Source organism: Gavia stellata, chromosome 8 (genome assembly GCF_030936135.1).
Source record: "Gavia stellata isolate bGavSte3 chromosome 8, bGavSte3.hap2, whole genome shotgun sequence".
NCBI lineage: Eukaryota > Metazoa > Chordata > Aves > Gaviiformes > Gaviidae > Gavia > Gavia stellata.
In genome coordinates this window covers 40,051,391-40,066,118 of record NC_082601.1, presented here as the reverse complement: position 1 = coordinate 40,066,118, position 14,728 = coordinate 40,051,391, and the positions used below count along the sequence as shown (strand labels likewise).

At 36.4% G+C, this 14,728-nt stretch overlaps 1 protein-coding gene across 1 annotated transcript in view; it reads right to left on the bottom strand.

Annotated features, from left to right (window-relative positions):
- Positions 1–14,728, bottom strand: part of SPAG16 (sperm associated antigen 16) — a 415,031-nt gene that overhangs the window by 339,430 nt on the left and 60,873 nt on the right. Inside the window, 1 exon segment of the mRNA XM_059820586.1 lies at positions 11,733–11,863. Within this exon segment, the coding sequence (XP_059676569.1) occupies positions 11,733–11,863 (131 nt within the window).

Sequence of the window (14,728 nt, the reverse complement as noted above, 5' to 3'; positions counted from 1 at the left end):
CTTAGCTGATCTACACAGAACCCAGCGTAGGTGAGAAACACAAACCAACATCATCTGATTATGATGCTCAAGAAATTTTCTAGCTTTATGACAGTTCTAATTAATTATAACAGCAGCAATTAAAGTCTATTCAGTAAATAAACCCCTAGCCATAACTCATCACCATCATGCATCTTTCACCTGCTCGTAAGTACTTGTTTCACTACAAGCACATACCACCGTTCTCACAGCCGGGAGAAACAAAACCAAAGCGCCCATTAGAGACAGCGCACAGCCTCTTACATTTATGGCATCTTCTTCAACACCAAGTTTTAGAATCTATCACTGAATTCCTAGCAGTCGTATGTTATTCCACGCTCTGTTAATTATAGCAAGAAATATGTAAATTCTTGGCCTACAATACTGCTATAAAAACGTGCACCAGATACAGAAGTGAAACTACTGAAAAGGTTTTTTTAAAAAAGGCAAACTTTGGTAAAGCACTCTAAATGTAAAGGATTCTCTATTGCTTGATTTTCTGACCAATTGTATTTGGACATTTTTATAATACCATGCTGGAAATTCTCCAAGTAGATAGTTCGGAAAGTTTAAGAATGGCAATCAGAGGAACAAGGAAGGAGTTGTGTTGAGAACAGGCCAGCAGGTGAAACGGACTTTTCAAAGTCGGTTTCAGCATTTTCAAGTCATGAACCCAGGAGAATTTACTCTCCTCCCAAAGGGCATGAACATGGTTTTCAACATTTTTAAAACGTCACCTGACTTCAGCTCTTACTTTTTCTATTGATCTTATCAATAGTTGCATACCTCAAAGTGTGCCAATACTGATATATTCAGAATTTATCATGAAGAAAATACTAAAATTAAAATGGAACAAAAGGAAAACCATCATCAGGAGTGGCAAAACCAAAAGAAACAGTATGTATATTTTGTGAGCACTGTCAATATGTACACTTTCGTATATGAAAAAGATGAAATGTGAAAATACACAAGCACAACTATGGATGGGACAGCAGTGGAAGTGTGGGGTAATTCCCATAATCTGATTTATAAGGAAATCAAAAGGTCAGCATTTAGCAACCATACCAGATGTTTCCAAAATAGGGTATCTTAAGTTCCATTCAATTATAATTCTGTCTTGAAAGTACAGCTCTGTAATACAGTGCATTTTCAAGTGCAAGAGAACTAGCACTTGTTCAAGAATGCAGAGCCCAAGATACTGAAATTGTAACCATGAGACGGTTTTTCTGGGCAGTTCCGATCACCCCATAGTGTGAAACCACCAGAGAGTGCTGTCTTACCTTATCTTTTAGGCAGGCACACCTGGTAAGTGTAAAGAAAAGACAATCCCCCACTATTTTGAGCACAGGACTTTGTCCTGTGTCCTGTCTCATCTTCATGGGGAGCAGGCAAAATTGGCTAAGACCATTTTTTATGCTTTTTCTTTTCCACTGTCCTGGGCAAAAATCTAGAATTATGTGTCTATGTGGAACAATTGCAACCATTTTGTGATAGTTTAAAGGTTATTCCATAACATGCAAAAGATAGTATCTGAAAAAACTCTATCATGGATATTAAAAGTTAAGCTTCATCTTAACCATATTGAAGCACAAATGATGTGAATGTCCTGAGGAAACATTTCGTATCATTCTTGGAGTGACTCCACCAGTTCAGTTTTCACAGATATTTCTTCTTATTGCTCTTTTGTACTTACGAATTTTCATTCAACAATGCAGCAAGTTTGCCCACAATCCAGTTATTCTACTTTTTTTTTTGTCCTGCTGGGTATTTACTCACTCAAACAACAGAGTAAATGCACCTATTTTCTTCTTTACATTTCTTGTATTTGTCTTGCTTTTCTTCATAGACACTGCAGCTACTACAGTTCAAGTACTATGTTCATTTTAATAATTGAAAACCTTCTTTAAAAATATTTAGATAGTGAAAAAAGAACGGAAGATTTTTTTTTTAAAAACTTCAGATATTAACATCCCAGAAGATAAAACACCAGTATGAGATTTTCCACGCTGAAGGGATTAGGAGATAGAGTTATGCAAATAGAAACTGCCATCTTTATGTACCTATGTGTTAGTGTTGTATCTCTAAATCATCGCAACCATAAATACCCAATACCTTTCGTGATTTTACATTCAGGTTATGAAACTGGCCTACAAACAAATGGTAGGTGATTTCAGTTTCTATTCCCCCAGCCAATAAAAAAGGAATCGTTAATACAGTAAGTTTCTAATACACGCACAACATCTTTTCACAGGTCAGACTAAGAATAGGGAAAGATCAGCAGCATTACTAGATCAATTCACAATTTCTACGAGATTGTATCAACCAAAGAGAGCGAAAATTGCTTTATGGCATTAACTGCAATGCATTGAAATGTTTTGGCAAATAGAATTCCTCATTAAAACACAGCATGTGCAACCTCACACACTATTTCAGAGTAGCAACTGATTTTTGTACATTATACACTATTCTTGTATTCATGTAAGTCACTTCTATCTATTTAGAACATATAAATTTTAATTTGGCATTATATTTTTATTATGTTCCACTTCCTTCTTCTCTATCACAATATATTGTGCATTGAGCGCTCTGGTTCTCAGAAACATCACTCAGCAATGCTCCTTACTTTCCCAGAAAACAAACTGTTTTCTATAGGCTAATTATATATATGTTGCTGACTCTGCTATTTATAAAGTCTTGACATGACTGCCTAAAAAGTTTACTTTTTAAAAAAAATTTACTGTTTCCAAAAACATCTATTTCTTTACATGGAGAAATTAATTGCCAAATGCAAGAAAACTTACAACTGACATACGGAATCCAAACAAAGTTCTTAGATACACACTTCCTTCCACATTTCTTGACAAAGATTAATTCTGAATGGGTGCTAAAAATATAAAACAAATGTAAATGGATTTTCAATTTACAAGAAAATTTCAGTATTGTATATTAATTGGCATTAATTAATTGAGGATCTTTTTGCAGATAGTTATTAGAATTGTATCAAAGTCAATGAAGTGTCAAGACAGATATAATTCACCTTTTGGAAATCCTGGAGTTTGGCATTTTTCTATTCTAAAATAGAATGAGCAGTTTCTTAAAAAAAGTTCCACAATGTGAACTCCCCCATACAATTTAATATCTTTAAGCTCGCCATTATATTTCATGTCAATAAAATCTCAACTTCTTGTTCACTTTATAAAATAAATTTATAAATAAATTTATCTTTGAAATAACTTTCTTTAAAAGTTAGTACTTCATCCCATATGGCAATTGTCAAAACAATTTCTTTTATATTTTATAGATTACATTTATTCAAAATAAGCACACTTCAATTAACTATTTAGTTAGTAGTGTATTTGGTGTTCAGAGTATTTGGATCACCACAGGCTGATTGTTTTCAGTTAAACACTTAGCAGAAAATGACTAACCCAATCTCTTCAACCCCTTTCTTGTCCACAGACTAGTGGGAATAAAAAGAAAATAACCCAAATTTAGTAGAGCTGATGGTTACCAGGCATCATACCTTTCAACATATGGAGAATATGCAAAAGCCTTAATAAAAATAAGACAATATCTTTTTACAATCGTGTTTTTGTGAACAACTACTTCCAGGTTTTTCTGCAAAGTCTGCTTCAAAAGCTACAAAGGTAACTAGTAAAAAAAAAAATTATATATGCTTTCCCTCTGTTGACCTTCCCTGAAAATGTTCTGTTCTTCTGATAAAGATGCTTGTTCACTAACAAAATTACAGAGATATCCAGCTCATTTCATGTGTGCACCATAAAAGAACACAATATGACTTCAAATTATTACTGCTACGGTTTCAAGCTGCCCATTAAAGTGATGGCCAATGCCTTCCCACAGGAGTAACTACTTGTGGCCAACGTTGCAGACAAAGCTAATGAGAAATAAAAAGACTTCTTAAGACTATGATAGCCAAAAGCTTATAGAGAGGAACAGGAAGGAACATTCACCAGGCAAAAAGCAAGTGGGGGGAGGAAGCAAATGTGGAGCTAAGGGAACCATTTACTTATTATTACTGCATCAGGTAGAAAAAGCTACAAATGAGGTTGAAAGGGTCATAGCCAGGAGCTGTGCATTCATACCATCGCTGCAGCAAGCCCTCACAGAGCTTATCAAAGTGTGATCCACACAGTTCTCGCTGATTATTCATGGAGAGCTCACTTTTTCTCCTTATTAAACTGTATTACAGGGAGCTAAACTACATCTGACAATTTCCTATGAGTACTTCTCCGACACAAACTGCATTAAAGCTGTTACAGAGACTGTACGATAATGAACAGACTGAAGTCCATGAAATAATCTCTCTGTTACAATGTGGGCCTTAATGCAGAAAGAAATTAAGAACTTAATTTCTATAGGAAACAGTGATACTCCGAAATTGAAAGTTAAAGCACTGAACTGTGACTCGGAAGACATGAATTTAATTTCTGGATCTTCCACTTAGGTAATCTTGCAGGAATTATTTCACATGAGGATAATACCACCTCGCAGGACTGTTCGGGAGATAAGTGCATGCGTGAGGTCTCAGCTAGCAGGGCAGCCAGAGCCGTATGGGCACATACACAGATATATATGCCTATGCTGTCTTCACTGCGCGTTAGATCTGAATGAAATCTGCGCTGCCCACTGCAGCATGGCACTCTTCACTCCCTGACTCAGCCTTTGAGTTCCCCACGCTGGCGCTTGCAGCTTAGGCTGCAGGCATCCACATCTCTGAGAGCAGCTCAAGCCCCGGCTGCCTTGCACGTATCTCATCCAGCGGTGCCCGAGGTGGCACCCGGGCCTCTGGGGAAAGGACCTGACATCGGCCACACTGCTTCCGCGAGGACAGCAGCTGGGGCAATAGGCCAGACAAAGCATATTCTTCCCGTCCCACTGTAGGTGCTGTTAATTGTACCCACTTTGAGGCTTTAGGGTTATTTGTCACTTGTTCTTTGGCAGGAGGATAAGAACTTCGTTTACTTGCAGTGTAAACACACCTTTCTATTTCTCATCAAGGCCAGCGAAATGACTTTTCAGTCATGGGCAAAGAGGCATTAATGCAAGCATTTATGAAAGGAAATTACATTTCCTGTATTGTAAAGATAGAGATAGCAAATTTATTATTAACATTAATTTAATGCTAAAATACTTGACAGGATGTGTCAGATAAAGCTAACAGTTTAAAACACCACAAAAAAAACTTGCTGCAAGCGTACAGACTGATCTGTCCAGAGTGACGCCAGCAGAGTTGCTCTTGTTTCTCCCTTGTGTCACGAAGATGCATTGAGTGACTCTTGTTAAGTCTACATTTAACTGTCTCTTGCATTAGCTCCTTCAAACATATTCAAAAGTTATTAAAATGGGGAGAGGGGAAATAAAGTAGGAGAAACAGAAATTTCTTTGCATATATACCAGGAGATAAGGATCAAGCCAAGCTTCCACTCATATTTCTTCTACTTTTGAAAAAAGGCAGAACTTGAATATTTCAAAAGAGGCAGAATTGAGTATTTGAATATTTCAGCACACACAAAAATCCAATCCTGCAACTACACTATCTACACTTATTCAGCAGACATTAAAATTAATAGCATGTACATCTACAAGTGTTATTTTATATATATAATTTATACATGTTTACATATGTGGTTATGTGCATTTGTATATAAAATTAAATCACAGAATGCTTGAGGCTGCAAAAGACCTCTGGAGGTCATCTGGTCCAACTCCCTTGCTACAAGGCGAACAGAAAAAAAACCCAGGTGGCTTCTGAATCACAGAGGTTGGAAGGCAGGGAGTGTCATACTGCCCCAGCAATCCATGGAAGACATGCTCCAAAAACCTTCAAAACCTGCTATGCTAGAGCTAAACTGATCAAAACGGCTACAGTATGAGAGGTTAGGCTCTGCAGTAGCTACCTTGTATGTCACTTTCCTTTAAAAACAGGTATAGTTTTCATAGGAAAATTAAGCAGCAGCTAATGTTGCTAATGCAAATCTCCAATTCACTGTGGCTACTCATGCAAGAAATCAGCATATGATGGCACGATTAAAAAGGTTTACTGTTAATGCAAAAATGTAGTTTAATAAACAAATATCTTTTCTAATGCTCTAGGGAGACAAGAAGAGGGTTTAAATAATTAACAAGGATTTTTCTACCTCCCTGAATTTTTCTTCTTCAACAGGAAATTTTACTACATGAATTTTGGACTTTGAATCCTCTGTTTTCTAGCTTGTGTTATACGAGGACACAATATGATTCACATGACTGATCACCTCTTGGTAGATGGACCCTATCTTGCTTGGCATCGTTCAGACATGACACAAAATGACATTACTTCACCATCTCTAAGACAACAGAGAGATGGAAACAAATGGGCAGAACACAGGAAAAAGGGAGACAACATTCATCAGTATGACAGGCAGTGGTCTCAGCAAACCATCAGGATAACTGTTGTCAAAACTCTACAGGCATCACAATAAAGAAGAGTATCAAGAAGTGACAGGAAAGACTATGAGAAAGTTGCTTTGTGATGTTAATACAGAGCTCTTTTGAAATGGGAGGGGCAACAAAAAAAAACAACTACCAAGATGTTTGCTTAAAAATAATCTGCACTACTTCTGGCACTTCGTTTATATGCAACACAATTTTAATGGCCTGCTCTTTCCATAAGCAACTCTATGAAAACAAAAGTTTGAGAATGAAATAGAAAACTGTAGGTATGTCTGAAAGGGACTAAAACAGAGTACAGCCCAGATAGCAAAGTTTGACCGACACAGCAAAATGCATGGTTCTTCACACTACTGCCAAATTCTCTCTGCCTCACCACCTTACTATATAAATGGAAATCTTGAAACTCTAAAGTGACAATGCAGATCAGTATCGTGTTTTTACAGCAAATTTAAGACGATAAGCTGCTTCAAAATAAGTTCCTCATGTCAACACTCACAAAGAATTCTCTTTCCTGCAAAGATTATTCCTCTGTGAGCATGTGTACGTGCACCTGTGTGTACATATGTACTTCTACGTTGAGAAGGAGAAAAAGTAGTAGATGGGAACTAAAGAGGGAAAGAGTACAGGGTTTTGCAATAATTTCTGTGGAGTCTTACCTCCATAACTTTGCACAAGGCACTACAAGACTGTAACTTTAATTTCAATTTGTGAATAAGTCTCACATAATCACCTACACAATTTTATGCTGCAAGTCAATTTGCATGCTTCCCAAGGAGATAAGTTTTTTTTAATCTTCTCTGGAATCCACTGATAAAAAATGGAGGAAACTAGTATAGTAAGATATAATGATGAATTAGTCCCTATAGAAAAGTTATCTTTTACTGAGCCCATCAGGAAAGCCTAGATAATCACTAAATGTTTTGTATTTGCTTTTCTTTATTATTATCTCCAGCTTCACATTTTCACTGTGCCTAGGCAGAGCATTTGCAATTCTCTATCTTTTTCTTTTACAAAATATCGAACAGGATAAAGGATTTGGGAACATCAGGTTACATGTAAACAAGAATAATATATGATACATTTTCTATTTATGCAGGTACACTTACTAGGTAAAGCATCCATTTAAAATATTAGGCCACACACTTTACGAATCCTACCCACAATCAAAAGTGGCATTTTTACAGCAATTACTATACACGATAAACATCAAATGAGCTTTGAATGGAGAATTGTAACCTCTGTGCGCGAGGCATGGGAGGGAAGGAGGAAGACAAGATGATGACATCTTAAAAAATTTTTAAGAAGGCAAGGTGATAGAGCCTTCACTTGTCATTCTGCTCGAGTTAATGGGTATTAAAAAAGATCATAATTAAACTGCAAATAGCCAGTATTTTGACAACACTGGTTTTCTGATCTGAGATTTAAACAAGAGAAATACAACTATTTTCTAGCTACAAAATATAGTAAATTATATGCTAAATATAGTATTGTACTAATCGGAAACTCTCATTCCATTACTGCTAATTTTTCAGCTGTGTCTTAGATAAGCATCTCTCCAAAATAATACATGGCATTTTCCTATTTTCTAACACTGTACTAACCACTAAAAATGCACTGAATAATGTTTGCATGGGCATCTTTCTTTTCCCAAGCGAAGACAATATAAACCGTGACAGATGCAGTATTGCACATGGTGACTGTAGAAGTACCTTCCATGGAAAGCCATACAAACCCCTTGGGAAAGATTCAGGCAGCAGGTGAGGACAAAGCGACCAGTAAGCGAGTAAGATTGGGAAGATCATTTAGGCATTATAGATCTTATAGAGTTTCTTGCAGGCAGAATAAAATTTACAAGGATATTTAAAAGAGAAATGTGAGCTTAATGCAGACAAGGAATGCCTAGGTGATGATTTGAAAAGTGGGAAGCATCCAGCTTAGCAGAAACCAAACATGGTTTCCCAAGGGTTTCTTTTTTTTCCCCCTCCGGCAATGCGAGTTGCAGTGAATACTGATGAAGGTCTAAAGAACTACTCTACATCAGCTTTAAGGCATGTTAAAAGCTGTGAACTTGGATTTGCAGGTGCTCCATTTCTAGAGGAATGTAAAGGAACCTAGTAATATGCATACATGAACCAGATTCTGTTTTGTCTTTTTTGATACGCTCATTCTGGTGAGAAAAACCTAAATCATAAAAAAGCAAATTTGGTCTCCTAAGCCAACAGAATGTATTCCATCTAACTTACAAACCACAAGAAAGAATTAATTCTCATCTAGTGGACACTGATTTCCACCTTCTGTCTGTGAAATCAAATGGACAATCATAATTACTATAAATACATTTAGTGAAAGTTCAGAATTTCTTTAAATGGGCCGTTTTTATTTAATTCTCAATACAGAGAATTTAATCGCTGTCATTCTTCTCTGAAAAATCTCGATTTATGTATTTAATAACCTCTTGGGCTTCTAAGGAAAGCCAGATTCAGGACCAAACAGCTGCTGTGTCAAACTAAAAATGATAACCCAAGCTCTGTGTGCATTAGCTGTGTGCCTTGAGATTGGATTCCATTGCATCTAATAAGGTATGAGCTCCATTTGAAGCTCTTCCCAAAAAACAAAGTATTCACAACTTCTCTCCCCTCTTCAAATTCCTAGCCACCTGCAGCCAAGAGGGTACTAAAAGCAACCCTTTCTTCAAGGCAGAGATCTGTTTTCTTGAAACACATGGGAACCTCAGTACTTCTGAGTCTGTTATTCCTCTGTCAAATTTGTTTGAAATTGGGCAGGGTGTTAAAAAAATACTGCAGGACATGCTGTCAAAAAAGGCCTACCTTTAGCAAACCAGGCTACAATATAGCCTTTAGCTTTAACAAGAGAAACAAAAGACAATCTTTCTTTTCAATCACTTAAAAAGATTGATTTTAAGTAGTGGTATTTAGATAGGAAAAACTCTCAATTAATGAAAATTACTATAAATTTTAAATGCTTTTTTCAGACATGGTTAAACATGACGAAACTATGCTCCACCATGTACACAGAGATTTTTAAGCAAATGAAAAGCTCAATTACATTGTTTACATTTTTTCAAGAACACTTTAGAATTCTTCTTTTGTTCTTTACATGCTTTTATGTGCTTACATTTTTTAAATAAGCATTTCAGTTAATTTTAGAGCACTATCCCAAGCTCTCACTTTTTTTAAAGCATTATCTTTACATGAAAGTCAACGTCATATTGCCAATATATGAAATTAAATACACATCCTCACTGGTTTTTTTCAGGTTAGTTGCTGTTTCTCCAAGCAAGTTTCCAAATAAGTTTAAAGACATCCAATTTATTTTTATTCCAGTAAATTGCTTTCTCAAGTGGCATTGTATCCTTAAGCTGCAATATACAGTTATTAACCGCAGAAAATACTTAGAATTCCCCGGTACGTAAGAGTATCTCTTTTAGCAATAACTAGAAGCACTGGATATAAGGATCTAGAATAACGCTGTCAATAAGATAAAAATATAATTGAGGAAAGATAAGGAATAGAAGGAATAGTTTTACATTAACATGTATGTTATTTATCTGTTATTGTCCAAGTATAACTGAAAAATTTTGGTAGAGGTGTCCTTTCTTGACTAGCCTTGACTAACTTTTACTATTTTCAATTACATATTATATATTTTAACTTTCACAAGTAGTTTGCAACAATATTCAAAACTAATTTACAACTCAGGCCTGGCTTCCTACTACAGGTAAAGGCAAACTTTCAACAAGGTGAACATTAACATGAAGATGATTACTTTAGACTTGCCCCTGCGTAGCCTGTCGTGCATGTAAATCTTGTGATGGTGTACCCTGTAAAGGTTATATTTTGATCATTATTCCACCTGATTCACTGAATATCTTGGCAAGTGTGGAAGTGTATTCCTCCTCCTCCAGACTGATTTTATTTATTTTTTTTAACCACACACCATTCTTGTACCTAGTGTTCTTCAGATAAGCCCAATAACCCACTAATATTTTTGCTGGATTTACTACATCCTCCTCAGAGTAGCAGCACAGAGACACCAGTTGCAAGATTTCTTTCCTGATTGGACCAATATGACTATACAGTACAGGAGAAAAATATTCAAAATATTACCTTACAAATATAGGTTAAGGATTAGCCAGACAGAAAACCAGAACTGAGCATCTGAGAGACTACGCAGAAGCCTGCCCACCTAGGCCAAAACTCAAAGCAGTACGGTGGATATGTATTACAAAATATGGATAGCCACCTAAAGAAAGTATCTGTGACCTTTGCATTGTAGTTATTAAATGTGTAAATATTGTTTCCATTTTCACAGACAAGATTTACTTTACACCCACAACAGCATGTTCTATTTCGTGCCACTGCTCTCCTTGGCTCTGATTTTGTCTACTGTTTATACGGTCTACTACTCTCTTTCTTCACAACACTAATTTTTTTTTTTAACACGTCAGTCAATTATCAAACTCTTAGTCTGCATAAGAATAACATTGCCCAAGTTTTTGGACTTGTAAAACTTAACTACATTGGATTCCAAAATTAGGTGTAGGGATACAGTTTTTCTTCAGGGAGATACCTTCAGAAGTGATCTCCTAGCAGTCTGAATGCAGTAAGAACAGCATCAAGCTACCTAAAGTTTATCTGAATGACAGAAGTATTGATTATTTTTAAAATTATTTTAAAAATATATTCATACCTAGACAACGCGTCAGAATTGTCTGAACTTTGCTACTAGGCTCTATCTTTTTTTTTTTTAATATTTTAATGTTTATTCCTTCTGAGCTGCAGCTAGCAAGCCCTGAAATGTCATTGCTTACAGGCTATTTGCACGCTTAAGCTAATCTAAATTTAATCTCTTCTGATTTTTGACCCAAGGGAATAAACTGCAATCAAATACAAATTGCAAAAAAATTCAGCATTATAATTCAGTTTCCTGGAACCCGAGTTTATAGTCATCTCTGGTTCCCATTTTTATATCTACTAACTAAATCCCACCCTTCTTACATAAAAGATGAATCTCAATCTGTAAACAGTTCTGCCCAGGTGTTTTACTATATTTACGCTCCCACTAAATTTCATCATCATTTTTTCTACTTTCACATTCTTCAGAGAGAATGTCCCCCTGACTACTGCCAGTAGTTTTTCAGAAATTTACTTAAAACAAATGCTTCTCAATGACCTGTTGAAAAATAAAACTCAACACGTATGTAACAATAAAATTAACGTACTGTTAATTGTTCCTACCATCTCACTGTTAAGTCGTGCACTTTTAAAACGTTGCTCAGTTTATACTCTCCAGATTTCAGGGGTTGAGTATATTCTTTAGCACGCACAAGGTATGGGTTGACTCGAGTATCAGCAGGGAACTCCGAATCCTGGAGAAAAAAATAAAATTATTAATTCTCAGAAATGCTGGGTAAGTTCATACAATGTACTACTTATTATATTACTGTTTTGAAAACACAATTTTGTCTTATTTTTCCACTCTATTTTTCTCCTCAGTTCAATTTTCACCAGTTTTTTAAATCACTTTTGTCCTGATTTTATTAATTTTGATACATATTGTTAAAGCTGAGCGCAGGCATAACTGGAAGACTGGGCTCTGTAGTGAACAATTGAATACTATGAGATTTATTAGCTTGTTCTTTTAAAATTGTATTCCTACGAGTTAACTTCTGGACAGTTATATCAATATAGCATTGCTCTAGAAAGAGATCAACCACCAGTACTAAGCTCATTATCTGCAACCAAATATAAATTCACCGTTCATGCCAGCAAACACCCTTCTTCCCCAAAAACAGAAAAAAAACCCTCCACTTACACAGTTCAACATAACAGCAATGGGAAAGAAGCAACTTGACACTGTGGATATGGAGAGATATAGTAAAAAATGGCAAAAAAACCCTTTGCTGTCATTTATACTCATATACTGTAACGATGTGGGTGTAAGGGACAAAAACGTGGCCTGATACTTTTACTGTTAATGTCATTTATGTACCTGCTACTGGAAGAAGATATGATGTTTAAAAAGGAAGGCTGTTAAATTGTTAGTATAAAATCCCCTATATTAAATTCAGGACAAACTCTGTTTTTAGTAAGTATTTTGTGGAAGACAATCAAAATTCAGGTAAATTATTTTTTCTCAAACAGAAAAAGATGTTTTAAAATTGTTTAACAGTAAGTTCAGAACTACCAATTTAAGATGCAGCGATCTACCCTGCACTGGACCATCTCATGATTAAAAGAAGTTAACTTATAGAAACCTTTCAATTTCATCAACTGGCAGCTGGAAAGCTCCTCAATTTGGAATGGAAGAACTACTCTCATTGTCCAAATCACTCCATTTACAATTTATTCCCTTCTCTTTATTTTTCTTATGCATACCTCCCATAGTGGAGATGAAAAGAATAAAGTTCAGTCCTACTATCACACTCAGTGCAGCATGATTTGTGGTGTAACCACTGATTTGTCAGCTAAATGAAACAGTTTCCACTACAATTATAAATGGAAAAATCATAGAAACACAAAGAGAGGAGGGCTGCATATGCACATATAAACAATACAATGCAAAGGACAGCAGCTACAGGTAAATAACCTTTTTTCTCCTTTGACTTCATGTATATATGTAGATCTAGACTGTGAGTAACTCCAGGCAGTATTTTCCAAAGATCACCGTTACTTGGATAAGATGATCCTTTTCTCTACTTGAATAAAGACCGAAGGACTGGTTTCACACATGCCACATAATCCCCAATAAAATTCACCAACGCAGTAACACTTGTTGAAGAGGGAACTGGGACTCCAGGCTGCAGTTCAGAGGACACATTTTCCAAGCCAGCTGCTGATCCTGTTCCAATAGCATTGACTACACCAGCTGGCAGTTCCAGATTTGCAGCCCTTTAACAGCCTCTCCAAAGCAGCAACCCAGGGAGACAGCATCTGCCTTGAATCTCTGCCTCTGTAAAAATCAGTTACAAACCCGAAGCAAAGTCCTTTCTTCAAGGCTCTTGTTCACTCATCATAAAAGGACAACGACAGACCTAACATTCAGGAGGTCTCAGCAGTCCTGGAAGCCTGTGGCTTCAAGAACAAACAGGAAAGCTAATTTTGTAATTCAGACAAAATTAATTATACATTAGCCATTAATTTAGAATGAACTCTGAAGATAAGATGTCCTACTCCACATAGATAAAGCTAAGAGTATGCTATACAGACATCCCTCATTTGGCAGAAGTGGCAATCATCAAGAAAAACATCCTCATCATCAGATAATGGAAAGCAAATTCAGATGATGATTGAAGTGGATTGCTCTGCAAAGATTCACGGATAACATGCTTAAGATCCACTGCAGGAATGGATTCCCAAAAAGGTCCAAATCCTTCAGATACTGAGCAGACACAAGAACACAAAAATACTGAACACCAACAGAATACTAAGACACCCTGAGCTGTTAGCCCAGTTTTCTTCAGCTCCAGCAGTTAACCTAGAGGGATAAGAACCACAGAATTATTGCTGGACTGTACCAGCTTAGGAGCAGAAAATCTGGTCCTCCGGACACAGCAGAGATGCTCTTGCTATTAATCAAGAACTTTACTGTAGACTTGATATTTGGCACGCATGCCATCAGATAGAGGTGGCCAAGGCTTCCACAACAAACCTTCTCTAATTGACCTTGAGTCAGACACGAGCAGACTTGAGTTTTCAGGCTCTTCACCAAAAAGAATACAGATTTCCTGGAGTCATAACATGACTTAAAAAAGATCAGCTCCGCTGAAGAGAGTTGATATTACTTCTTGATAGAGAATATAGTCAGAGTATTTTTTTTTTGTCAGTATCTGCATTTGAGGGTATTAACCACATTTGAGCATCAAGTTATCATTAATGGTTAACCACGTGCTTTAAAATAACAAATGAATTCTCCAGACTACAGAAAAATCTGTTACTAGAGAACTGGGTGATAGAGCTAAAGTGACAGAATTAAATGCATGTATTTTTAGTATTGGACACAGAGTAAGTCTCTGACCTATCGCAGGTCACTGTACAGTCCGATCAGAAGCAGATCATAGTCTGAGGTCATGACTATACAGTCCACTTGGTCTCACCTATGCACAGTTGACATGTCCAAAAAGGGGATTATACAACTACAATCAAGTAGTATTAAGCTGAGAATATCTGTGAGTCTGTTCTGGCTTTACAGTCTGCTGCAGCAATATTCCTAGGAAAGCTGAAAAAACTCTTGT